The sequence below is a fragment of the Loxodonta africana genome, chromosome 5 (genome assembly GCF_030014295.1).
Source record: "Loxodonta africana isolate mLoxAfr1 chromosome 5, mLoxAfr1.hap2, whole genome shotgun sequence".
NCBI lineage: Eukaryota > Metazoa > Chordata > Mammalia > Proboscidea > Elephantidae > Loxodonta > Loxodonta africana.
Window position 1 is genome coordinate 39,203,047 of NC_087346.1, and position 27,757 is coordinate 39,230,803.

Here is a 27,757-nt window from a genome sequence, read left to right on the forward strand (position 1 = left end):
CAAAGACAAAACTATGGTGTTGGCAAAGAATACTGAATATATCATTGCCTGTCAGAAGAACAAACAAATCAGTCTTAGATGAGGACATCATGGTTGATAAGGTAGAGGGCCAATGAAAAAACAAGAGAAATCCAGCGAGATCAGCTGATACAGCAGCCTCAACAATGAACTCAGACATACCAGTGATCATGAATATGGTGCAGGATGGGGCAGTTTCATTCTTTTATACATAGGTCATCATCAGTCAGGGCTGGCCTGAAGGCAATAGCAACAACACTAAACAAAAATTCAAACAACGAAGAATATAAAGTAAAAGTTTCTCTCTCTCACTGGTAGCTGATATTCTACTTCCCAGAGTAGGTACATGTAATAGTAACTTGCGAATCCTTTAAGAATTTGTAATGCATATATGAAACCTGCTGTCGTCAAGTCAATTCTGACACATAGTGATCCTATAAGACAGAGTAGAGCTGCCCAAGAGGGTTTCAAGGAAAAACTGGTGGATTCAAACCGCCGACCTTTTGGTTAGCAAGTGTAGCTCTTTAACTACTGCACCACCAGGGCTCCAATGCATATACACACAAGCATGTAAATATTGTGGTGCAGTGAATTACTTAACGTGGTCCTTCTAGCCACTGTCTTTGTGGCTCCCACACAAGGTCCAGATGGGACTATGCAAATAAGTGGACCACCAAGGGGATTGGACAGTTGCTGCTAATGTAAATAAGGTGCATGGGGATGGGATCATGCGAATAACGTGTATGGAACTCTAATGAGGGGATTGGTCAGTTTTGCCATACTGCTAGGCTTGAAGAGACACAGAGAGAGAGGCAAGAGGTGTAACACGGAAGACAACAAAAGAACAGCATAGAAGTAGCAAAAGGGAGAGACAGCACGAACTAGGAGACCTATGCCAGACAGCTACAGTGGGGCTTGCCGACCCATGGAGCTGAGGGCTGTTAACACATGCCTGACAAGGCCCCGAGCAGGGCCCAGTAAAGAGGGCCAGCAGAAGCTGTTCTAATCAAGAACTGTATCCTGATTGTTCCTGTTACTTCTGAGTTGTTACAGATCCTGAGTTATACCCTGTTACTTCCCTAATAAAGCATTTAACTGTAAGTATGGTACGTGAGTTCTGTGAGACATTACTGAACCCAAAGATCAGAGGGAGAGTACTGAAGGGAGGCAGAGTAGATGATGTTAGAGATGATGGAGTGGTACTGCAGTTTGGAAAAGTTGGACATTTGGGACATCTTTAACCCCTGCCTCAGTGGAACCAGCTTTGTGCTGATCCTTATAAATGATATCATTCATTTAAGTACATATACAACATTTATTTTAACATACAAATAAGATCACGTTATCGTTCTGCAACTTGCTTCTTTTACTATGTCTTAGATGTCCTTCTGTGTTAACATATATAAATCCTCATTATTCTATTCAAAAATCTATATAGTACTGCATTGTACAGATATGCCATTATTTACTAAATACTGACGAATAATTATTTCAAGACGTGAACTAACAGGGTCACTATGAGTCAGAATTGACTCAATGGCAATGAGTTTTTTTTTAAGGTAAGCTATGTAATGAATCTGCAGGATAAGTTCCTAGCAGTGAAACTGGTGGTTCACAAGGTCTGTGCTTTTAAAACTGACCACTGTTACCAAATATCTCTCCAAAAAGGTCTATTAATTTCTATGTCCCATCAATAATGCCTAAGAATGCCCCATCTTCCCGACATTAAGTATTATCAGACATTTTAACCTTTGCCAATCTGTAAGTGAGAAACCTTTTAGTGTGCAGTACTTAACTTCGGGTGATGCCCAGAGAACCTTTACAAATGTTTATTAGCCATTTGAGTGTCTGTCTTCATCATTAACCCTTTTTCTACAGAGTTGTGCTTTCTTTAATGATTTGTATTCTTGTATATTAAGAGAATTAGTCCTGCAAATATTTTTCCTTAGATTAACGTGTTTTGACTTTGCTCATGGCGTTTTCTGCTATTTTCTTGATTATTTAGTAAAATCTTTCTTTTATGTTTGATAGATTTTGTCTTTACTCACTTTATTAATTTATATTAGTACCACCCAAGTTTGAGTTCATGGCACACAGTAAACAATCCATGAATATTTATCCAACAAATGAATAACTGTATCATGACGAAAAGGAAGATGAATGGGAAGGACAGCTTTTCTTCTTAAAATAAAGTCTTGAGTCCTTCAACAGAAAGGAATAATTTCCAAGTAGAGGGAGAAGGCATAGCACATGATGGCATCAGGAATCAAGGTAAGAAAACCTGAAGGGGTAAGGCAACTATTTCAGAAAATCTCACCTCTCCTTCCTCTCCAAGGAGTCTTAGGTATGTCTGGTTAATTTTTGAGTCATACTAAGAAAAGTTTTCTCCATTCCAAGATTATAAAACTATTTACCCATGTTTTTTTTCCAAGTACTTTCACACTTCCATTTTATATATTTATATCTTTCACCACTATAGAATATATTCATTTTACTATTTAAGATTAAAATGTTATATATTGATGTGGGATATAAAATCAAAAGAGGCATCTAACTTGAAGTAAAATGGCTGAACTAAATCCTAAAAGGCTGTTTCACCTTTCAAACAGATTCAAACTCTGGTTCCTAGGAACCAAACCTATTATTAAGGAAATAATTTTCTTTGTAGTCAGGCTAAGAATGTCAATACCCCATCAAAACTCTTTGCTTCTGATCTCCTCTGGAGAGGTGACACTCTGGGAAAGGTAATGTTTAACAACCCATTTCTGAAAGTATCCATCACTTTGTTGCTTTGTAACTGGTCATGAAACCCCTTCTGTAACCTCCATATCTTGCAATTATGTCTTTAAGCCAATAAATGTATTCCAGCTATATTAATGCAACCAATGTTAAAAATCATGCTTCTCTTTATTCTGCCTTTAACTGACCTTAATCACTGTAAACCAATCAGAATATTCTAATTTTTATTTCCCCCTTCAGCACTATAACTACGTGTGACTTGCACTCCCCCCCTCCCCACCAGAGATTCATGAGCTTCAGACCCTGAGGCTTCCCGATCTCCCACCTGAATGATACTTTCGCTTTGGTAAATCTCTGATTTCACTTCAACAGTCTTACCAGCTGCGAAAGCACAAGGCAAAACCCCTGATAAGGTTTTTATCAGACCCTGGAAGTGCTAAGGCTCTCAGCATACCTTTTAAGCTCTAAGACTCTTGTCTCTGTTCACAGTTTTGAACATTTTGGTAGAAATCTGGAGCATAACAAGCTCACCATCTAGTGGGCAAAAGGTATAACTCCCCACACAAACCTTTTTCTTTTGTTTCTCTAAGAATGCATTTTTGACTTAGTGTACCTTCTTGTCGGCACATACTGGTACTTGGTAAGATGGGGAATGCCACCTCTAAGGGCCACAGCAGATTCCCTTTTGGAACCTCCACTTTTGACATGGTCAGGAACTATGGCCCCTGTACAGTTCAGTATCTTGAATGGTGACATGCACTTACCAAGGAAACTGAGGATGAATGGCTATTGTGGGGCAGTTTAGAGCATACTAAGTTAACTTTTCTGTATAGTAAATTAAAGGATAAAGGCTCCTAGACTAATGAGACTCAGTGGGAGGTTTATTTTAATTAGTTTTTAGAAGCTTCCAAGACACAAAAAAAGATTTACCTCACCACAAAATGTTGTTATTAAGGCAAGCAAAATAAATTAAGGAACTGCAAAGTCAAAATTCTGTATCTGTTCCTTTGTCAATTATATATCTCTTCCTCCTCTACTAACCCTGTTTTACCCGGCCCTCTGGCAGCCACTCCTCTATACCCCTCTCTATCTTCCCCTGATAGTATCTTATCAGAACTCCCTTATCACACTAAAGAGAAGGAGAAAGAGGCCAAAGAGGAAAGCACCAAACCTTCAAATAGACCTGGCCCCATAGCTGAGATGGCTTTATGGCAAAATACCTGAAGACAAGAGGAGGACAGCCTGAAGTTACCTTTGCAGAAGGTAGCTAAAGCAGTCTAAAGCAGAACTCTGCACTACGGTTAAATAATTCCCAAATCTGCACAAAGGCCCTCAGGGGTTTTAACAAGAATTTAAAATTCTGACAGAAACTTATGAGCCCAGTCCAGTTAATCTATATAACTTGTTACACATGTTGTTAGGACCTGGGAATGCTCTAAGGTGGATGGAAGAAGCTAAATGGAAAGAATCTGAGAAATTGTCCATCCAACCAGATGTGTCAGGTGCAGAGTTGGTATCTCAGACTAAAGCTATTACAGTAGATGTGATTGAATATTTTCCAAAGGTTTGCCCCCGTAGAATTGACTGGACCAAAGTTCAGGCTTGCAAGCAAAAAAAGGATGAGAATGTTTATAAACTACAGAGATTGTTTAAATAAACTTTTTAGGGAGCATTTAGGGTTGAACCTGGAAGATGGAGCCAGGATAGCTTTTAATTCTATTTTTGTAGGAGGACTACACCCAGAATTAGCTGATCTAGTTTCTTTAATCATTTTGTATTTACTATAGGTCACTATGAGTTAGAATTGACTTGATGGCAACAGGTTGATTTTGGTTTCTGTAGTGGTTAAGAGTTTGGCTGCTAACTGAAAGGTTGGCAGTTCAAATCTACCAGCTGCTCCTTGGAAACCCTATGGGGCAGTTCTACTTTGTCCCATAGGGCTGCTATGAGTCGGGATCGACTCAAAGGCAACAGGTTTGGTTTTGGCATATATACTTAGGATTATTTTTTGGTAAATGTTTATGCAATCTTTAGAATTTTGGACTCAGTCTAGTGATAAAAGGAGTAATCATATTTGTTGGGTGTTTGTGGTACTATTCCTTTTTAGTATTTGAGTTCCAGTCATGACTCCTACTACTGTTTTAATTCCACACCTCAAGTGAAACAACAATAAAATATCCACAAGCTGTTTCAATTTCACTGACACAAGAACACAGAGTACCACTATATTCCTTACCACAACAATATATAAAAATATTTGCTTAAAAAGTGCTGAAGAGGAAAATTAATAGCAGACATCTTACTTCGATTTTAAGGTTTTTCTTCTCCATGAAACCAAACATTAACCATAAAAAGCCTGACCCAAACTGCAAAAGCCTGCTAGAAACTACACCACAGCAATGTAAACTTATCCTGCTAGAAAAGGACAGCTGTCAAACCATTATCTTCTAATTTAAAATCTCAAAAAGTTTCATGGCTGTAGGTGGGTGGAGGGCCAGATTATTAGCAGCCAGACCAGAAGTAACCTGATATCAGCTGATCTCAAAAAAAGGGGGAAGGAAGGGTTCAATCAATCCTGTTAAGATTAGCCAATAGCTCATCTATGTCTCCCTCCTCTTCTCTTTATAAACCTCAATGTACCTAGCTACTCTGAGCCATTTGCTTTTTCTGGAATCAAAATGGTCTCCCTGTACAGACTAACTGCTCAGAATAAACCTTATGTTCAAATTTTGGTGAGTTTTGATCATTTTTAACAAAAGATACATGAACAAAGTTTAGAATTCCTTATTCTGTTTTTGGTTCCCATTAACCTTAATGGTGGAATCTTAATTTTTTGTCAGGTAAATACATATTCTATGGCACATACAAAGATAACTTAAAAAATCAAGTGGCAAGGGAAAAATTTTACCATCCCCACTTCTACAATTCCAATGAGTATACAGAGAACTGAAACTCAGAAAACACTGCTTTACTAGGTGCTATACTTTACTTTTTCTACAGGATATTATTTTATAAGATCGTAGTTCAACTGAAATAATTTATTTAATTAAAGGGGAAAAACAGTTTAATAGCACTCCTTAACTAATAATACAAAATTTTTTAAATGTTCCTTTCTCCTTTTTAAATACATAAAAAGGTGGGTTTGCTATTCTTTACCACAGTCTCAAAACTCTACACTAGTATGAATTTATGAATCAAAAGAATAGTCCAGTGAGATACAAATCTACCCACTTCCTAACGATGGATTTGGCTTATCCATGCTACATGATCTGAAAACAGGGAAACAGCATCATCCTGTCCAAACTACTCAAATGTCGTTCTTCTAAAAATAACAGGAATGTTGTATCTGCTGAAATTTACCAGAAGTGAATTACCCACCAGATGAAGCCTGTTTACCTTCCTGTCTACCAAAGGAAAAAAGGTACTTTGGGACTTGAGGGTGAGTGGGAATACCTAATTACTTGTCGATGCTCACTCCTCTTTATGTCAAGATCTAAATGTTCCAAAAGTATGAAAAAGTATCTGAAAATAAAATTCTTCAAAAAGATGATAAATGAATCAAGGCCCTTATGAAAGCAAAATATTTCCTTTCAAATATTTTACAGTATATTTTTAAAAGCCTGCACTTAAAAAAAAGAAAGGAATTAACTTGATATAAAATATCTAGAATAGGCAAATATTTTTTCAAAAATTTTGTCTACTGTGACCTAGCCAAAAAAAAAAATGCATTTTCTTTTCTTCAAGTTTAAAATGTTTTAGATAACTCTCCTAACTTTCTCTCGGGGTACAATAATAAAAACTAATACTAAAGTGTTAGCTCTTTTGCAAAAACTAAACCTGGGAAATGTTGCATATAAACAGGTTAGTACACCCATAAATTTTTTATGTGTTCTATAATTACAGGAATCTTATCAGTGTTAGCATTTTTATTTGCCCATATTACCTGGAATTCTCTCAGCAACTCTGGTTGATTAAAGCATAGGAGCCATCTCCCCTCTCCCTGAGTTTGAGCATGCTTATAACAGCTTCCAGCAATAAAAAATGGCAGAAATGAAGCCGTGTGATTTCCAAGCTCAGTCATAGGCAGTTAAGCTTCTGTTTTAATTCAACACTTGCAGGTGGAGCCCTGAGCAGCTATGTAAAAGGTCCAGTTACCCTGTAGCTGCCATGCTTTAAGGAAGCCAAACCACGTGGAAAGGATATGTGTAGGTACTCTCATCAGAAGTCCTAGTCTTTGAGTCATCCCAGCCCAGGTATGGGTATATAGGCCTTCCAGATCACCCCAATCTCCAATCATTGAGTCACCCCTAGCCTTTAAATCTTCCCAGCTGAGGGCACAGACATCATAGAGCAGAGATAAACCATTCCTGCTATTGTCTGATCTCATCAAGTAGGTTCCCACTCATAGCAAACCTATGTACAAGAGAGTGAAACACTGCTGGTCCTGTGCCATCCTCACACTTGTTGCTATGTCTGAGCCCATTGTCGCAGCAACTTTGTCAATTCATTCCACTTAGGGTCTTCCTCTTTTTCACTGACCCTCTACCAAGCATGAAGTCCTTCTCAAGGCCCTGTCCAAATTCCTAATCCACAAATCTTGAAGCATAACAAAACAGTTGCTTTAAACCACTACATTTTTAGGTCATTTGCTATGCAGCCACAGCAATTAGAACAGCAATTAATTACTCTCATCACCCCCATACAACAATGTGTTGGACGTAGCAGCTAGTTAAATAAGGCAAGGAAAAGAAATAAATGGCACAAAGATCAGAAAGGAAGAGAAAAACCTGTCTTTATTCACAGAATGGCATGACCGTAAAAAATCCCAAAGAATATACCAAAAAGTGTCTAGGGCTAACAAGTAAGTTTACCGAGGTCACAAGGTAAAAGGTCGCTGCACAGTACAAAAGTCTAAAAGTAAGAACAATAATGAACACGCGTGATTTGGAGGACTCATATAATACAATTTCGAAAAGAGTCTTTTCATTAAACGGTGCTAGAGTATATACAAAAAATTAACCTCAAAACATAACTCAGACCTTACATAAAAAATAACTCAAAGATGAAATATAGATTTAAGTGCAAAATCTAAAACTAAAAAATTTACAGAAGAAAATATAGAACATCTGAGTGAATACGGTTTTGGCAATGAGTGTTCAGCTGTGATGCTAAAAGCAGGATCAGTAACAGAAAATATGGATAAAATGCACTTTATCCAAATTAAAAACTTTTCCTCTGCAAAAGCCACTGTTAAGAGAATTAAAAGCAACGAAAGGCTGGGAGAAAATAGCTGCAGATCATATATCTGATAAAGGACTTGTATCTAGAATATATTAAGAATTCTTACAACTCAACAATAAGAAAAAAACACAATCGAAAAATTGGTGAAATTTCTCAAAACTCACCAAAAAATACATAGATGGCAAATGAGCATATGAAAACATGCTCATCAGTCTTAAGTAAAATGAAAAATAAAACCACAATGAAATATTGCTATGCACCTATTAGAATGACTAAAACAGAACAAAACCTGTGAATATCAAATGCTGATAAGGGTTAAGAGTAACAAGAACTCATTCATTTTTTGAAGGAATGCAAAATAGTACAGACACTTTAGAAAACAGTTTGGTAGTTTTTCATAAAGCTAACATACGATCCAGCAATTCCACTCCGTGGTATTTACCTAAGTGAGCTGAAAACTTACGTTCACACAAAAACCAGTATATAAATGTTTACTGCAGCTTTATTCATAATCACCAAAAACTGGAAACAACCAAGATGTCCAACAACGAGGGAATGGATAGATAACGTGTGGCACACACAGACTACTACTTAGCAATAGAAATGAATGGACTACTGATTTATGCAACAGAATGAGTAAATGTAACTAAGTGAAAGAAGCCAGGCACAAAAGGTGTAAATTCTATTTATATGAAATTTTGGAAAAGGCAGAATGATAGGGATGAAAAACAGGGCAATGGTTGCCAGGGATTAAGGGGGGGAAGAAGCACTAAGAAGGGGACCACATGAGGGAATTTTTACAGTGATATAACTGTTTTATATGGTACTGTGAGGGTGGATCCATGATTCTGCATTTGTCAAAACCTATAAAACTTTACAAATAGTGAACTTGATTATACACAAATTTAAAAAAATCAACCAGGACGTCCTGAAAACCTAGGACAGAATGTAGTTAGTGACAAATCAATCTAACTGTATTGCAAATGTATGATAACCTAACTGAAGGATATTTAGGCAATATATATACAGATAGCTAGATATAGAAACATTTATAGGCATGTTTATGTACACAGGTTAGTATGTAACTGTTGTTGTTAGTTACCTATCAAGTTGATTCCAACTCACAGGGACCCCATGCGTGCAGAGCAGAACTGTTCCACCTAGGGACTCATTTCCCAGCTGTCTGCTGAGGGCCCCAGAGCAAGGAGCACATCCCAATTCTTGGTTTCTAAATATCCTCTCCCAACAGGTATTTAGAACCAGGGCTCCTTGGGCAAAGGGCTGATTCTAGGGCTGGGGCAGGGCAGAGTACAAGATGAGCGAGAGAGTAAGGATGTTCTCAAAAAAACAGAAGAATGGGGAGAGAAGGGCACAGAAGCCAACCTGAAAAGGCTTCCAGTGGCCGAAGCTAGAACAGTTTGAGCGATAAAATAATGACAGTATTAGGTGCTAACCCAAAGAATAAAATAAATATGTGAGTTTACAATGATAGAAATAAATGATTTTAAAATGGGAAAGGGCAAACCTTCCTTACAGAAAAATTCCAAAAAATAAGTTTGGAAGAAACAAGGAAAATAGAAAACCAACATTAGACCTCCACAGTAATAAATGCTCCAAGAAAGATCCAGTGAGGAGTGCTAAAATTAGTGAGCAAATTTTTAAGGAGAAACAGGACAGCTGAATAGCCTAAAAGTACTCCCCTCAAAGTAACTTATTAATTACTGTGGTGATTTTAAAATATGTCACAAACTATTGAATACTCCTCACTCCAGGAGGTGTAGCTTAATTCACCTCCTTTTGCATGTAGGCTGGGGTTATTAGTGAGTCACTTCTGATAGAGTAGGAAAAGGAAAAAAACAATAACTTTACATTGGAGGAGCCTGGCAAACACCACCTTAAAAAAACAAAAAAACCAAACCCAGTGCCGAGTTGATTCCCACTCACAGCAACCCTATAGGACAGAGTAGAACTGCCCCACAGTTTCCAAGGAAAGCCTGGAGGATTTGAACTGCAGACCCTTTGGTTAGCAGCCGTAGCACTTAACCACCACACCACCAGGGTTTCCAAAAATCACCTTAACCAAGGTTAATATCACCAGTTATAACTCATGTTAATATCAGCCTGTGAGACACATAACTCAGTTTGGTCTTTGTCTCTTCTTGAATAATCAAGGTGTCTTTGTTTTCTAAAACAGCCAGACAACACTTAAAGATGTACAAATGAATTGGGAGCCACTCCCCTGGCCCCCCCCCCCTCCAACTCATCACCTGGCAACAAACCTCAGGAAAGGAGAGAAGCATGATGCAGTCACGCATAGTCACTGATTCATGCATATGCACTGAGGACCCAACGGCTAGTATAAAGGACCCTGGACTTCGGGCTTTCTTTTTGAGCTTCTGGATGGATGATGCACGTGGGAGAACCAGCATGCAGCTAGGAATATGAAACTCTGTGCTGAAAACTCCTCCCAGACCTCACTGTTGCATCTTTTCATGTATATCCATTTGTGGTTGTGTATCAAAAAGTTTATAATGAGTATAGCCCTTTATGTGAACTCTGTGAGTCATTCTAGTGACTTATGAAACTGGTCAGAGGCAATAAAAGCCAGCAGGGTCTGGCATCTGCCTATCTGGCAGTTGATTAGAAGGACAGAGTCCTAACTTGAAAGGACCAGCCATGGGTAGCTGGTAGACAGAAGAGGGCTGTGCCAACAGTTGTTTTGTAAAGGCCTAACTCTGGGTGGTTAGGGTTAGGGTTAGAGAGAGCAAAAATGCCCTGAGTAGCTGGCGCCAGCGACGGAAAAGTGGAGATATCAGTTTTCACATTTTGGGGACTGGCTTTATGTTTATTATTATTAATGCAATCATGTACCCCAGATTTGATGTGATAAGGGGACTTCACCTTTGTGGCATATCTACAACTCTGGTCTAATCATGTGCAAATATCAGCATACCCAAAGTGAGAGACAATGCACAAAACAACCAGTACTCCTCAAAACTGTCAAGGTTGTGAAAAAAACAGATAAGACTACAAAACTATCACAGATTGGAGGAGACTAAACAAGACAACTAAATGCAATATGGTATCCTGGATTAGATTCTAGAACAGAAAAAACATTAATGGAAAAACAGTGAAATACAATTTCTAGTTTAGTTAATTGTACTTCACCAATGTTAATTTCTAAGTTTTGAAAAATATATCACGGATTTGTAAGATGTTAACAGTAGAGGAAGCGGAGTGAAGGGTATATGGGTGTGCTCTACTATTTTTGCAGCTCTTCTGCAAATCTAAAATTATTTTAAAATAAAGTTTTGAAAGGTCAATGAAAAAAATACTAGTAATGACCTAGTAAGTTGACTGTATAACGTAATTTTTTAGAAAAATGACTACACCAAACATAGAGTAATTTTCCTAAAAAACAAATCTGATTATGTTACTTTCTTTTTAAAGGTCTCTAATGGTTTCTCTTAAATCAATAAACAGTGCAAAGTCTTCAACATGGCCTATAAAACTGTGGTAGGCAGAATAATGGCCCTCTCAAATGTGTCTACATCCTAATCCTGGGAACTTGTAAAAATGTTAGGTTATATGGCAAAAAAAAGATGTAATTAAGGTTGCTAATCACTGACCTAACCCTATGGGGCAGTTCTGCTCTGCCCTATAGGGTTGCTATGAGTCGGAATCAATTTGACAGCACTGGGTTTGTGTTTTTTTTGTGTTTTTTGTTTTGGTTTTTAATCACTAACCTATCCTGGATTATCTGGGTGAGCCAATGTAATCGTAATCACAAGAGTCCTTAAAACTGGAAGAGAGACAGCAGAGACTCTGATTACAAAAGAATTCTCAAAAGGATGCAATGTTGCTGGCTTTGAAGATCGAGAAAGAGACCCACTAGCCAAGGAATGTGGGCAGTCTTTAGAAGCTGAAAAAGGCAAGGGAACGGATTCTCCCCTGGAGCATCCAAAAGAGAATGAAGCCCAGCTACCTTGATTTTAGACCCAGGAGATCTATGTAGGACTTATAATCTACAGATAATAAATTCATGTTGTATTATGCCACCAATTTGTTGGTAGTTTATTACAGCCCAAACCAAAAACCAAACCCACTGCTGTCAAGTTGATTTCAACTCATAGCAGCCCTATAGGACAGAGTAGAACTGCCCCATGGAGTTTCCAAGGAGTGCCTGGCGGATTTGAACTGCTGACCTCTCGATTAGCAGCTGTAGCACTTCACCACTACACCACCAGGGTTTCCAGCAGCAGACAGAAAATACAAAGGCCCTTAATGATCTGATACCTGCTTACTTCTCTGGTTTCATCACTTGCCACTCTTCCTTCACAAAATGATTTTCACCAAGTATGCCTTAGCATAACGGTATACTCGAAGTTCTTCACATGAAGCTGTCAACGTTTTATCGATAAATAAAACTTATTTTTGCTATAACTTGGGGTGCCTGCTGTTACGGTGATGTCAAACACAATGCTGAGTTCCCATCCGGTGGGAGGAGGTACAATTTGCCACAAAAATAGTAAAGAAGTCATAGCATAACATCAAGTAAGACTGTAATGCTAGAGCTTTGCTTCAAGGGCCCATAACAGAGGTTGGTCAGGACAGAATACAGTTTTACCGTAAGTTTTAAAGGCAACAAAGTTCTGAATATACAATATTTTCCTAAAACTTGCTTTTTTTTTTTTAATACAGATATTAAAACTTTAATTCCTTCAAGAATGCCCCCCAAATTTTTGGCACTAATGTAGCTATGATTATGAAAAGGTTGACAATCATTGCTTAGCACACACCTTCACTACACTGAATTTTTCTCAAGCCATGCTTCCTCACCTCTGAATCTCACACTGGCTCCTTCCTCTTTTTGGAACCTTCTAAAATTTCCCCCAACTCCCATCACCTGACTAACTTTTACTCATTCTTCAGATCTCAGTTCAGGTCTTCCTTGAGAAAACATTCTCTTAACCTTCCAGGTAAATGTTAAATGATCTGCTTAATGTTGCTTCTACAATATCCTAAACATCCATGACAGTACTTTTTACAAGTACTGTAACTGTCTAATTGCAAACTTTGAAAGTGAAAAAATTAGGTCTATTTTGCTCTAAGCTCTAATCTCTATCTCAAGCGCTTAACACCGTGCCTTGACTCATGGAAACCGTTACTATATTTTGAAAAAAATGAAGTCTAATAATCATCAAATATTTCTTCATCAGGCATTTACCCATGACAACGTATCAACAAGGAATAGCATGACACTTAAAGTACACAAAACTTTAAAGAGCTTCCACTACGTCATTTATACATAGAGTCACTATGAGTCAGAATCGACTCCACGGCACACAACAAAGATAAATATGAAGATCTGAATTTCTTTCCTTAGACATTTTACAATTTTACTCCATGGTAGTTTGAGTATAAGAACAATATTCATAACAAAAAGAAATTAAGAATCGACTGCATTTCATTACATCTAACATGTTCTGAAGGAGCCCTGGAAGTGCAGTGGTTAAGCACTCAGCTGCTAACCAAAAGGTCAGCACCTCAAACCCAGCAGCCGCTCCATGGGAGAAAGCTGTGGCAGTCTGCTTCTGTAAAGATTCACAGCCTCAGAAACCCTATGGGGCAGTTCTACTCTGTCCTTGGTTTGTGGTCCCTTCCTCCATCTATCTTTAAAGCACATCACTCCAACTCTGGTTCACCTCACAACCTCACATCACCTTCTCCAGCGATTTTGGCTCCTTCTGTGTCCCTCTGGAAACCCTGGCGTAGTGGTTAAGTGCTACGGCTCCTAACTAAAAGGTCCGAAGTTCGAATCCACCAGGCGCTCCTTGGAAGCTCTATGGGGGCAGTTCTACTCTGTCCTATAGGGTCGCTATGAGTCGGAATCGACTTGACAGCAATGGGTTTGGTTTTTGGTTTTTTGTGTCCATTTTTTTTTTTTAATAAGGACAACTGTGATCATATCAGGCCCACCCGGAAAATTCAAGATAATCTCAAATTCCTTAATTTAAGCATATCAACAAAGCTTCTAGGGATTAGGATTTGAGCGTATTTGAGAAGGGGGGGATTATTCAGTCTTCCACACCTGGGGTCAAATGGCAGGTTTTCACACAACTGTACCATGACCTACGCTTGACTGAAAGCAATTAAAAAATGCCACCAATTTTAAGCACCCCAATATCAGAGATAAAAATGTGTCCTAGAATCAATTATTTAATTATTGCATCTACCAAACAGCTACGCAGCACCTTATAAATAAGAATCAACAAATAATGGCTGAAAATGGAAAAAATCAGTTTATATATAACTTCTGAAAGAATTTTACATTTTTAGCTTCGAGTGAGGTATGTCATTAGAAAAGAAAGAAATTGATTATTCTAACACATTATTTACTCGCTGGTACCAATCTGACTTGTAAACAAAAATGTTTTAACAAGTAGTCTGTTTCAATGGAGATGTTTAGCTGGTCTGCCTGACTGATATCATCAGGTACCAGCTAGAAACAGCCTCTCATTTTCTGTAAGCAAGACTAAATTATCATAAGATGTTCCCAAAGAATATATCCACCTCAGTGGCATAAACTCCTTCCAGAGACTACATTCCCACCAAAGAAAAATTGATTCTACTCCTACTTTAAAGCCATCCTGACATAAACATAAAAATTTACAAATCATATATTTTAGGGACTGGTTAAGTGGTATGGCTGCTAATCAAAAGGTCGGCAGTTCGAATCCATCAGGCGCTCCTTGGAAACTCTATGGGACAGTTCTGCTCTGTTGCTATGAGTTGGAACTGACTCAATGGCAACAAATTTGATTTCGGTTTTGGTCACTTAACAAAAAATTAATCATAACATCCCTTTAAATAAATGAGTTTCCTTAGGGAACAGGAAACATGATTTGGTCTGAAAAAAATTCAAAATCCTCTAATTGATTTCCCTTTATCCTACCACTGCTCCTCTCTAATTCAGGACCAAGGCATTCAGAGAGTACCTTTTAACACACCTTACCACAACAGCCTTCAAGTGGCTCCCCTTTACTTCAAATAAGGTCCAAAGTTCTTAGGCTAATTTTCAAGAACATCTATGAACAGCCCCAACATACTTTTCACACAACTATTCTTTCATTACTCTCCCTTGAGCACCCTTGCTCCACTCAAAGCACACCTTTCTTTTAATTCTTTGCCTTTGATTTATGCATTCTTAACTGCCCGTTCACAGTCTGTCCAACAGTTAAGACCCAGCTGAAGTTCTACCTCACTTCTTCCCTATGTCTCACCTATTATTTCAACTAAAAAGAATCTTTCTCTCTTCAGAACTCTTGGCACCATTTTCACACAGCTTATAAAGTATGGAGCCTGGCGGCACAGTGATTAAGAGCTCAGCTGCTAGCCAAAAGGTCTGCAGTTCGAATCCACCAGTTGCTCCTTAGAAACCCTATGTGGCAGTTCTACTCTGACCCTATAGGATCACTATGAGTCAGGATCGACTCGACAGCAACAGGTTTGGTTTCTGGTATACAGAAAATACATATTCAGGCCTACATTCATCTGTCCCTTTGCTAGAGTGCAGAGAACTCCTAGAGCACAGACATTTCACATTTGCATCCCCCAGAGTACGTAGCACAAAGAAACCACACAAGTGGGAGCTAAAAAAATATTTGTTAGGAACTGTGAATTAAATGTATACAAAACTGTTGGAATTACATATTTATTGCATAAAACAAGGCTCATGTGTTTAAAGATCAAAACAAATGGCGCAGGAACCAAGTTCTTAAGAGACAGGGAATGGAATTCTGCACCCAAACAATCTGGATTCCTCTCACACAGGCCAAGGATAACATGCAGGACGAATGACAGATTTGGTGATGAGAAGATTAGTACATTCTCTTCAGAATGCTTTTATTTTCTTAATGAAATAAGAAGTAAGGGCATCAGTGGAGACAGGAGAGAAGACGTTCAGGATTTGAGGAGAAAATGGAAGGCGTGAAATGGGAATGGAGCAGGGAAATACAGCAGGACTGCTAACTGGGGCTGAGGGCCCACTTGAGAGACATGACCACAAATTCAAAGTAAAGAGAAACCTCAACAAAAATAAACCATCAAAATGGAATTATTCCAACATTACATAGTCATTTCATAGGAAAAAATTAACACAGAAAAGGTTGCCAAACATACTATAAATGTGCAAGACTGACAAGAAATGTAGAAGTACAGCAAAACACAAAAATATAGCAAGACACTTGAATAAGGTTGCAATAGTCACAATTTCTACTACAACACAATTACGATTTTAAAACGGGAAAAAAAGTTTAAGAGAAAGAGAGGGGAAAAAACCCAGTTAGCTGCCTCCATTTCTACTAATCCTAAAATTTTCATGAGCATGATCACTCTCCTATAAGACAGAGAAGCAACATTTTTAATACCAAGCATATTTGTTTTATTTGTCTTTTCCTGAATTGGATTTCAATCTTTTTAAAAGTCCAGTTAAAATTTTTCACTATCTTAAGACTACCTACAGACTGGGAACAAGTTTTTAGCTATGACATTTCTGATTAGTGCCTGATCTCTAAAATCTACATGATACTGCAAAAACTCAACTGCAAAAAGACAAATAACCCAATTAAAAAATGGGCAAAAGATATGAATAGACACTTCACTAAAGAAGACATTCAGGTAGCTAACAGATATATGAGGAAATGTTCACGATCATTAGCCACTAGAGAAATGCAGATCAAAACTACAATGAGATTTTATCTCACTCCAACAAGGCTGGCATTAATCCAAAAAACACAAAATAGTAAATGTTGGAGAGGCTGTGGAGAGACTGGAACACTTATACACTGCTGGTGGGAATGTAAAATGGTACAACCACTTTGGAAATCAATTTGGCGCTTCCTTAAAAAGCTAGAAATGGAACTATCATACAATCCAGCAATCCTACTCCTTGGAATATATCCTAGAGAAATAAGAGCCTTTACACAAACAGATATATGCACACCCATGTTTACTGCAGCACTGTTTACAATAGCAAAAAGATGGAAGCAACCAAGGTGCCCATCAACAGACGAATGGATAAATTATGGTATATTCACACAATGGAATAGTGCGCATCAATAAAGAACAGTGAGGAATCTGTGAAACATTTCATAACATGGAGGAACCTGGAAGGCATTATGCTGAGTGAAATTAGTCAGCTGGAAAAGGAAAAATATTGAGAAATAGTTTAAACTAAAAAGAAAACATTCTTTCGTGGTTATGAGGTGGGGAGGGAGGGAGGGTGGGAGAGGGGTATTCACTAATTGGACAGTAGATAAGAACTACTTTAGGTGAAGGGAAACACAACACACAATACAGGGGAGGTCAGCACAATTGGACTAAACCAAAAGCAAGGAAGTTTCCTGAATAAACTGAATGCTTCAAAGGCCAGTGTAGCAGGGGCAGGGGTCTGAGGACCATGGTTTCAGGGGATATCTAAGTCAATTGGCATAATACAATCTGTTAACAAAACATTCTGCATCCCACTTTGAAGAGTGGCGTCTTGGGTCTTAAATGCTAGCAAGCAGCCATCTAGGATGCATCAATTGGTCTCAACCCACCTGGATCAAAGGAGAATGAAGAACACCAAGGACACAAGGCGATTACGAGCCCGAGAGACAGAAAGGGCCACATGAACCAGAGACTACATCATCCTGAGACCAGAAGAACTAGATGGTGCCCGGCTACAACTGATGACTGCCCTGACAGGGAACATAACAGAGAACCCTGAGGGAGTAGGAGAGCAGTGGGATGCAGACCCCAAATTCTCATAAGACTGAGACTGGAAGGACCCTGGTGGTCATGGCCCCCAGACCTTCTGTTGGCCCAGAACAGGAACCATTCCCAAAGCCAACTCTTCAGACATGGATTGGACTAGACAATGGTTTGGATAGGGATGCTGGTGAGGTGGACACTTGAGACTGTGTTGGCATCTCCTTCCAGGAGGGGAGATGAGAGGGTGGAGGGGGTTGGAAGCTGGCGAAACGGACACGAAAAGGGAGAATGGAGGGAAAGAGCGGGCTATCTCATTAGGGGGAGAGTGATTAGGAGTGTGTAGCAGGGTATGTACGGGTTTTTGTGTGAGAGACTGACTTTATTTGTAAACTTTCACTGAACACACAATAAAAATTATTAAAAACACACACACACACACAAAATTTTTCATTATCTTAGCAACAACACAGAAGTCAGCAAAATAGAAACTCCTCTACCCTACTGAGATAAACTGATATTAACTTGAAGAGGCAGATTCAGGTCCAAGAATGTAAATCATTCACCCCTGAGTAACCAACAAGTAGGCCAGGATGCATCCTGTACGCTTGTTAACAATCGCCCTTGTTAAAACATTAGAAATACTTCTGAACTAGTTGGTAAATAAGCACAGCCTGGTCCTTCTTCCCCAGCTGTCACCCCCATGCTGTCCCCTCCTCAGAGCTCCACATGATCCAGTAACTAAAGGACTAATGCCTGGCACAGCTGGAGGCTTACAGGATACTGCTCTAGGGTCAAGGCTGGTTCCATTCAGTGCTTAGTACACGTAATACCGATTACTCAATACTCCGAATATGAACATTACCCCTGCCAATAATCTTTCAATAACATTACTAAAATACAGATTTTTTTAAAACATACACACACCCCTAAAGAAAATTTTTATTAAAAACTCTAATCATATTGTCCTTGAGTCAATTCTGACTCATAGCAACCCTACAGGACAGAGTAGAACTGCCCCATAGGGTTTCCAAGGAGCGGCTGGTGGATTCAAACTGCTGACCTTTTGGTTAGCAGCCAAGCTCTCAACCACTGTGCCACCAGGGAAATCCTAGTGACTGCAAAAATGGGAAGTTCCAGAGCACATCTGGATACCCTGGATTACTCTTTCTGATGGAAGGCTAATAGCTACAGAGCTTCCCAAGCTCTGGGAGAAATGTTTCCTTATACACTTTCTCTCCTATCTCATAAAGATGCAAACTTATGCCTGGTTGCAAGGTAACTGACCCAGACATTGCTGGCAGACAGAGCCTACAGACAGCCTATGGCAACCATGTGGACTAAACCTCACTGCATTAAATATAGATTATTCCTGCCACCACATCAGCTGTCCTCTCTGGATACCATGTTTATGAGCACTAGGAGTGAAAGGGCCAAAAGAAAGCCAGTATTGGTTAAGAACCTACTATACGCTGGGTACTTTGCTTTTCTATATATATAACCCTACATAATTCTAAGGACTCCCATAAAGTATTACCATCATCATTTTACAAATAGATAGGATCATAAAAGCTCTCTGTTGTTGTTGTTAAGTGGTGTCGAGTCGATTTTTGATTCACAGCAACCCCATGGGACAGAGTACAACTGCCCCACAGGGTTTTCTGGGCTGTAATCTTTATGGGAGCAGATCACCAACCACCAACCTTTAGGTTCGCAGCCAAGCCACTGTGCCAGGAGGGCTCCTTTAAAGCTCACTAATTCATACAAATTCAGATCACTGGTAAGCAGTGACGAACGCAGGCATTGCTGATTCCTATGCCAGGCTTACAGCCCATTTCACAACACCTGCTTCTCAGAAATGCTAAGAAAAACAAGCAAGTTACAACTTGGCCACTGGCTAGGCAAGGCATTGTTTTACTACTCCCTCTCTCTACTACATCCTCCTTTTTCTCATTTCCTATTACTAATGGCTTTTGGCACATACACAATTTTAGAAAATTTGAAACCAATTAAAACCACCTTCCAGGAAGGCGGTTAGCTAAAGTAGACAGCCTATTAGAGGAAATCTTCCAAAACAGATTTGTGAGGAGAACTGGACAGTGTAAGAAAATATAGAAAGGACTAAAATAGTGATTGAGCCTTAAATACAAGAAAAGGGTGGGGGGAACTGTCCACACAGAGATTTCTGTCAGCGGCCAGTCTTCTAAAGCAGTAATGAACAGCAAGACAAGTTCACTCACTCTACTGGGTATCTACTGTGTGCTGCCACTAGGAACGTGGTGAAGAAAACACACACACGGTCTCTGCCATCAGAAAATTTATAACCTGGCACCTGAAGGAAATGGAATGAAGGGGACTATCATTTGGTAAGCATCTACTAGGGCCAGGTACTTTAAAAATATTACCTCATTTAATGCAGCCCTTTCAACAACAAGGAAGGTATTATTTTCCCCTGAAACTCAGAGATACTAAGTAATTTTCTTCACAAAAGCCTGAGCTGTATCAAAGCCTGCAACCTTTTCAACCTTTTCACTAGTCCATAAAAGCTAAAAAAAAAAAAACCAAACCCAGTGCCATCGAGTCGATTCCAACTCATAGCGACCCTATAGGACAGAGTAGAACTGCCCCCCAGTTTCCAAGGAGCGCCTGGCGGATTCAAACTGCCAGCCCTTTGGTTTGCAGCCATAGCACTTAACCACTACGCCACCAGGGTTTCCCACTAGCCCATACCTTCTGGATAATTCTGAGTATGCTCAGCCTACTGGAAATAGTAGCATCCCCAGGGCTGAATAAATAACAGAGATTTGCTCTAACATCCAGAGCTGACTAGGCAAGTCCATTGAAGACTGGATCACATTTTGTTTTATTTCAATGCCTTTAATATACTGGACTGCCAGAATAAGGAACAAACCAGTCACAGAAGAAACATAATCAAAATGCTCCTTGGAGGTGAGAATGGCGAGACTTTGTCTCACTTACTCTGGACAGGTCAGAGAAAAGCCCAATCACTAGAAAAAGACATCGTGGCTGGTAGAGACTCAGCAAAAGTGAGGGAAAGCCTCAGCGAGATGGACTGACGTAACGACCACAACAATGAACTCAAACATATCAAAGATCATGAAAATGGCCGGACCGGGCAACGTTTCATTCTGTTGGAACCAGCTCCATGGCACCTAACAACATCATCAGATGAATCAGAAAGATGAAGGAAGCCAGCTGATATATGATGATCAGTAGCAATGAATATTGTTTATGACAGTTATTAAAGACAATCTCAGAAACCTGAGGTGGGGGGGTATGATAGGAAATGAAAAAGACACTGCAAATAACTAAACCGATACATATAACAGTAAAAAAACTAAAATCCACGTAAATGGTACTTCTTTATAGGAATGAATGATTTCTTAATATCCTTGAGACATATATCCATCAGCTCTGAAGGAAATTATGAATCCAGATAGTTACATTATCACCATGACAGTACCATCATGAGAGGATCTGATGCTTCTGATTAGCTATAAATGAAGACTAGAAACCTGAGACACATGATGCTGCTGGCTCTAATCAAAAGGGACTTACTTCAGGCACACTAGGGAGATTTATATGATTTTAAATTTTGCATGTGCTCTCAAAGTTGAAGGTTTCCTATTACTGACAAGATAGCATTTTTGATTTAATGGTATGTTTGTTTACATCCTCCATAATGAACTCTATATTCCCTCTACTTGTCTTTCTTGCATTATTGACAATTAAAGTGATAAAACTGCCAGTAGTATAAGTCTTGGAAAGGGCATATGGAAGGAAGGAAACACATTTTCATTTGAAAATGAGCACTACTTGCTTGTTAAAAATAAAACTAAAACGCAGTGGTTTACTGTTAAGTTGGGGTGCCCCCCAAACAAAACTTTTAAAAGATTCCTTTCAATCAATTCAAGTTAATTGGGAGCAATTCTGGAGTTATACTATCATTACCTGGATATTCTTCCACTTAATTCTCCTATGTTTGAGGATGCAGCTTTCGAAGGAATCTCAAAATTAAGAATAAAGTTGAAAAACACTGAATACTTCATATGGAAACACTAATAAAAGTTCCATTTGCTGCTCAATGCAAAACTAAAGCGTAGAGATACAACTCCAAGGTATGAAGTTTAAGGGAAAAGACTTCACAGAATAAAAGAAGTCAAAATGTATTTTCAAGTAACTGGGGAAAAGTATTTTAGCAGTGTGATGGATTGAGTTGTGTCCCCTAAAAAATACAAGTCAACTCGGTTAGGCCTCACATGGTTGTCCTCCATTTTGCGATTTTCCTATGTATTATAAATCATAATCTCTGCCTGTGGTTAAAGAGGTTTAGGGTGGGATGTAGCACCCTGTTCAGGCCACATCCATGATCCAATGTAAAAGGATTTTCCCTGGGGTGCAGCCTGCACCACCTTTCATCTCTCAAGAGATAAAAGGAAAGGGAGGCAAGGAGAGAGTCGGGGACCTCATACCACCAAAAAAGCAGCACCAGGAGCAGAGCGCATCCTTTGGACATGGGGTCTCTGCACCTCAGAAACTCCTCGACCGGGGAAGATGGAGGACAAGGACCTTTCTCCAGAGCTGACGAAGAAAAAGCCTTGCCCTGGGGCTGACGCCCTGAATTTGGACTTGTAACCTACTAGACGGTGAGAAAATAAATTTCTCCTTGTTAAAGTCATCCATTTGTGGTATTTCTGTTATGGCACCACTAGATAACTAAGACAAGCAGTTAAACCTAGAAAACAAGTACAGGTGATAATGAAGTGTCAGTTTTCTGCCTCTATATTCCCTACCCTCCTCAAACAATGTCAAAGTTCCTAAAATTAAACATCTTAGAATCTGTTAATAGAAAGAGATCTGGACTTGCAATCAGGAAGACTGAAATGGACTTCATTTAACAAATGCTTAATGAATACCTATAACGACCCAGCCACCACCCATCTGTCAGTTTGTCATACTGTGGTGGCTTGCATGTTGCTATCATGCTGGAAATTATGCCACTGGTATTTCAAATACCAGCAGGGTCACCCATGGTGGACAGGACTCAGCAGGGCTTCCAGACTAAGACAGACTAGGAAGAAAGGCCTGGTGATTTACTTCCAAAAATTAGCCAATAAAAACCTTACAGATAAGAACAGAATACTGTCCGACGTAGTGCTGGAAGATGAGCTCTCTAGGTTGGAAGGCACCACACAATAACCACAACAATGGACGCAGACATACCAACAATTATGAAGATGGTGCAGTACCAGGAAACATTTCATTCTGTTACACATCAGGTTGCCATGAGTGGAGCCAACTTGAAGGCAACTAACAAGAACAACTCGCCAGGCACCGCTCTAATCTTGAATATACAGCAGTGAATAAGAGATAAAGCTGCTACCCTCATGAAAGTTACACTGAAAGTGGTGAAAAACACACACCTAACCTTTCTGGATCTTGATTTTATCTGTAAAATAAAAGAGCTGGGCTGGGTGATTCTCAGATTATGTCCCCAAAACACCTGGACTTCCACTTCTATTTCAACCGCAACAGCTTTGCTTTTTCCTGATTTATCTATCAAGGCTCTATATACAATTTCCTTTGGAAAAACAAACCTGTTTTTAGAAAATTCTGATAATCATAGAGCTAAATGATCTCTAGGTACCAATTCTGTTTTACAGTTCTATGTTTCATACTCACTCTCCCGACCTATTTTTTTTTTTTTTTATCATGCCAGGAATTCCATAGAGATATATTAAAAGGCAAACTAGTTTATGTAGGGCTAAAGAATAAACCAGAAACCCAAATGACTGCTTAATCTTTCTACAGATGCCAATACCATGTAACAAAAATTATGTTTTTTAAGATTAGCCCCCCCGAAAAAAAAACCATTTAATCTGTCATTTCTCTACTTAAACCACTCCCCTCCACAAAAGCAACAGAATTATCTCTAGTTCTTTATTTCCAAATTCCTCAGCATGACATTCAAGGCCTTGCTGCAACCTGGCTCCTTTTAACTCTTCCTTTCTACTTTGAAGCCTTGGCTTTCCCCATCTAGCGCCCTTTGAGCCTCTTCACTGTTTACTGTTTCCAAACATGCCTTGCACTTTCACACATCCAGACTTTTGCTCATGCTGTAATCTCTGCCTAGATCACTCCCACCACGGCCCCTTTCAAATCCCTCAAGGCCAGAACCAACTCCAATGTCACAATACAGTCCAGGATAGGAGAAAGGCAGGGATTGTCTTGTACATCTCTCTAACCTTGAGTACCGAACAGGTAAACATGCAATAAATGTTGAAATGAACTGATCACTATGACGTTAGAGGACAGAAATGGTTATGCACAGTAGAAATCAAACATCATATATATTTGACTTCAAAATGTATTACTTGATTTCTTCTTACAAATTTAAACATCCTCATTACAATCGGTTGAATAAATATCCTGGCATTCCTTGAGTATTCACAAAATTTAAAAGGCTAAGATAAATATTTGCTACTTTAACAAGTTCATTAAGATAACAATGCATATTCAGAAAAATCAAGGAAAGAAAACCAAGAGATATTTGGGATCTCCTCCTAAATTAGCAAGCTCTGGTTCCTTCACACACAAATCAGCTTTAAAAGCACAACAAAAACAAGAATCTATATTAAAAGTACAAGAACACAAGCTGCTCACAAAGAATATATTTGTATAAGTTCAGGACAGGTGAACAACACCTACACTTCATATTCAAAACCCACTCTAGTAAGCAACGACTATGGGAAGTAAAGCATGTAATACTGACAAGTATGGCTGATGGAAAGCCTATTAAGGCTAACCCATCGCTTTCAATTTATGAGACAATTCAACCACTGATTCTCAGGATAAACACATTTGAGAAAGCATCAGTTGTAAAAATCAGATGCTGGCTGATCATAAAGTTCAGTAAATTTTCACTAGCAAATTAGGCAAAATGGGCCAATCAGACAATCACTTAAGAGTACTAAGGTAGTTCTGTTCTCTTACCAACCCAGGACAGACATTTTTCTAAGGTATTCAGTCAATTACTCTGTACCAGGATTCTCATCTGACATATTATCAAGCCTATCTATAAAGAAAGCTTCCGTGCCCCTCCATCCCACCCACCAACGTTCCAAATCGCAAGAACTAGGGAATGATCCTAGAGAAGATCATTTTTCAGCTGAAACCCCCCGCATAGGACCTTAGTATGAAAAGCGGTTTTCACACTGCATTGGCTGCTGCCTATATGAAGGCCTTGACTCAAAGCAGGGCCAACTCTGGCACGTTTTCGTATTTCTCAAAAGTGAACGTGGGAAAAACACTCAGATCTAAAGATGTTCGTTTAAATCCGTTTGACACCTGCTCCCTTTCAAATCCTACAAGCAAACTCCAAACGCTTGAGCAGCAGTCGCAGCAGCACTGACAGATCTCGAGGCCGAATTGGGTCAGGGTTACAGTTACACTTATGTTGCATATTTACACCCTTTTGTCTACAAACTTGAGCGCTAACTTAAGTTCCCTTCATAGCAACGTGCTCGGTGGGCCCCAGAAATGAAAGCAATTTTCCTGAGACGGGAAGAGCACAATCCACCCTGCTCGATCACAAGGACCTTCCCCGGACCCCATGCCCTGCAACCTCGGCTCCTCGTCCGGTGCCGGTCTCTAAGCGAACGGGTCGCTCGGGGTAAATGACCTGAACCCAGGCTTGATAAGGTTTTTATTTTGCACGAGGGCTCCCCCCTTCCTACGGCTCCTGCCAGCCCGGCAGTTTCGGGCCTGGGGTCACATTACGTAAACAGCCCCGGCCTCGGCTCTCCCAGCCCGGCCCCCGCCCCCGCGGTGCCCCTCCCCCGCACGTCCCGCACCGCCCTCCCCGCGCCCGGCCTGGCCCCGGCCCCACCGCCACCGCATCCCGCCGCCGCCGGCCTGTCCGACCCCGACGCCCCTCCGGGTCCGCCCCGCCCGGCCCGGCCGCGCAGGCCGCCCCGCCGGCGCTAGGCCCTGGGCTCCGCCTGGGCCGCCCGCCTCACCGTTCTGCTGGTGCGGCGCCGGGCCCGGGCCCGCGGCGGCGGCGGCTCCTGCGGCTGCGGTTCCACCGAGTTTGGGCGGGATTCGGGCGTTGGTGGCCGGGTGGGGGGACCCGGCAGGGGCCGACATGACGGCGCTGCTGGCGGCGGCCGCGGCTCCACTTCGAGGAGGTGGGAGGAGGGAAGAGAAGGCGGGGCCGCACAGGAGAGAGGAAGAGGAAGGAACGCGCTCGGCGTCACCAGGGGAGTCGCCCGGGACCGGTGATGAGTCGTCGGCGCTTCACCGCGAGTCCCAACGTCGCCTCTGGGCCGCCGCGGGCGCGGGAATCCCGGCCCGCCTCGCCCGGCACCGCGCCCCGCCTCGCCGAACTCTCGCCTCCGGTTGCTCCCCGCCGCGAGGGCTCCGCGCCGCTGCAGCGCCCCCTGTAGCCGGGAGACGGGCGGGCCGGGCCGGAGGCGGAGCTTGTGTCTGCAGCCGCGCGGCCGGCCCTCGCCGCCCCTGCTCTGGCCCGCGCCCCAGGCGTGGCCGCCTTCTCTGAGGCGGGAGGGACGGGCTTCAGGAGGGGCCGAGGGGTCCGCTCCCACCTGAGGGGCGAGTCGGGACGGCGCGGCGGATCCAGGGGCCCGGCGGTGCTGGGAGGGGGTCCGAGAGCGGTCGGGCAGTGCCAGGCTGGACTGACACACCCGGTCTTCTTCCCTGAATTTTTTTCCTTAATATTAATTCCAAAGGAAATAATGGCATTCAGTCTCCCTGTCTGTAGGGAGTGTGTACACTGGGCAAAGGAAGAGGTAACTTTTCTCTTTTCCTATAAACATGAATCGCATTAAGAATTACAATGATTCGAAACTTTTTCCACAGACTTCAGGTACTACCGGAAAAAAAAACCCATTGCTATCGAGGTGATTCCAACTCATTGCGACCCTATGGGGAAAATGGAGTAGGAAAAAGCTAGAGAACAAACTTTTATCTTCCTCATGATTTTTACCGAGAGTTGGCTCAGCATGTTGGTGTTTCAGAGGAGGAGCTGTAGCATTCAGAAAAACTCAGCTTTCTTTATATACATTAGTGAAAAATTTGGATCTCCCTGGCCTGGTCCAGGACGCTAACTGGCAAGCACTGGACTACATTACCCAATTCGTTTTGCCATCCTAGAATCCTGATTCTGCCACCATCATTCTGTATTGGAAATGCGATTGTTCAGAAACGTTGAATTCAGAATGACATCTGGCAAGATGGTATTTCTGGAGCAATAAGGAGTCTAATTCACTGAAATGCGCAAAGCATGAAATATGTTTTGTTGTTAGTTGAGGTGGAGTGGATTCAGACTCATGACCATCCCACGTGTGCAGAGTAGAACTGCTGCATAGGGTTTTCAAGGCTGTGACCTGTCAGAAGCAGATCGCCAGGCCTACTTCAAGGCGCCTCTGGGTTGGTTTGAACCACCGACCTTTTGGTTAGTAGTCCAGCGCTTAACCATTTGCACTGTTCAGGGACTCCAAAGTGTGTTTGAGTCCTAGAATAATGCAAAAGGAGCCCTGGTGCAGTTCGAATCACCAGCCACTCCTTGGAAACCTGATAGGGCAGTTCTACTCTGTCCTATAGGGTCACTGAGTCAGAATTCACCAGAGGGCAACAGATTTCTTATTTTTTTGGTTTAATAGGTACCATATATATATATATATATATTTTTTTTTTTTTTTTTTTGGATGCTAGGTACTTTGGTGGCATAGTAGTTAAGAGCTGGGCTGCTAACCCAAAGGTCGGCAGTCCAGATCCACCAGCCCCTCCTTGGAAACCCTGTGGGGCAGTTCTATACTATCCTGTAGGGTCGCTGTAAGTTGTCTATAAGTTGTAATCGGCTGGATGGCACTGGGTTTGGTGGATTTTTTTTTTCTTCTTTCTGGTTATGCTAGGCACTTTAGATACATTTTTCCACTTAATACAATAGTCTATGGGATATTTTTATTAT

General features: G+C 40.7%; 1 protein-coding gene across 5 annotated transcripts in view; it reads right to left on the reverse strand.

Moving 5' to 3' along the window:
- SEC24B (SEC24 homolog B, COPII coat complex component) overlaps positions 1-26,092 on the reverse strand; it is a 112,457-nt gene extending 86,365 nt beyond the window's left edge. For 2 of the 5 annotated variants that reach the window (XM_064285451.1, XM_064285450.1), the window contains exon 1: positions 25,791-26,092. In XM_064285451.1, the coding sequence (XP_064141521.1) occupies positions 25,791-25,917 (127 nt within the window). In that variant the 5' untranslated portion in view covers positions 25,918-26,092. Of the gene's footprint in view, positions 1-180; positions 3,076-25,790 lie in introns of those variants that run through there. The other 3 variants (XM_064285453.1, XM_064285452.1, XM_064285454.1) reach the window with 2 other exon arrangements.
- Between the last annotated feature and the right edge of the window lie 1,665 nt (positions 26,093-27,757).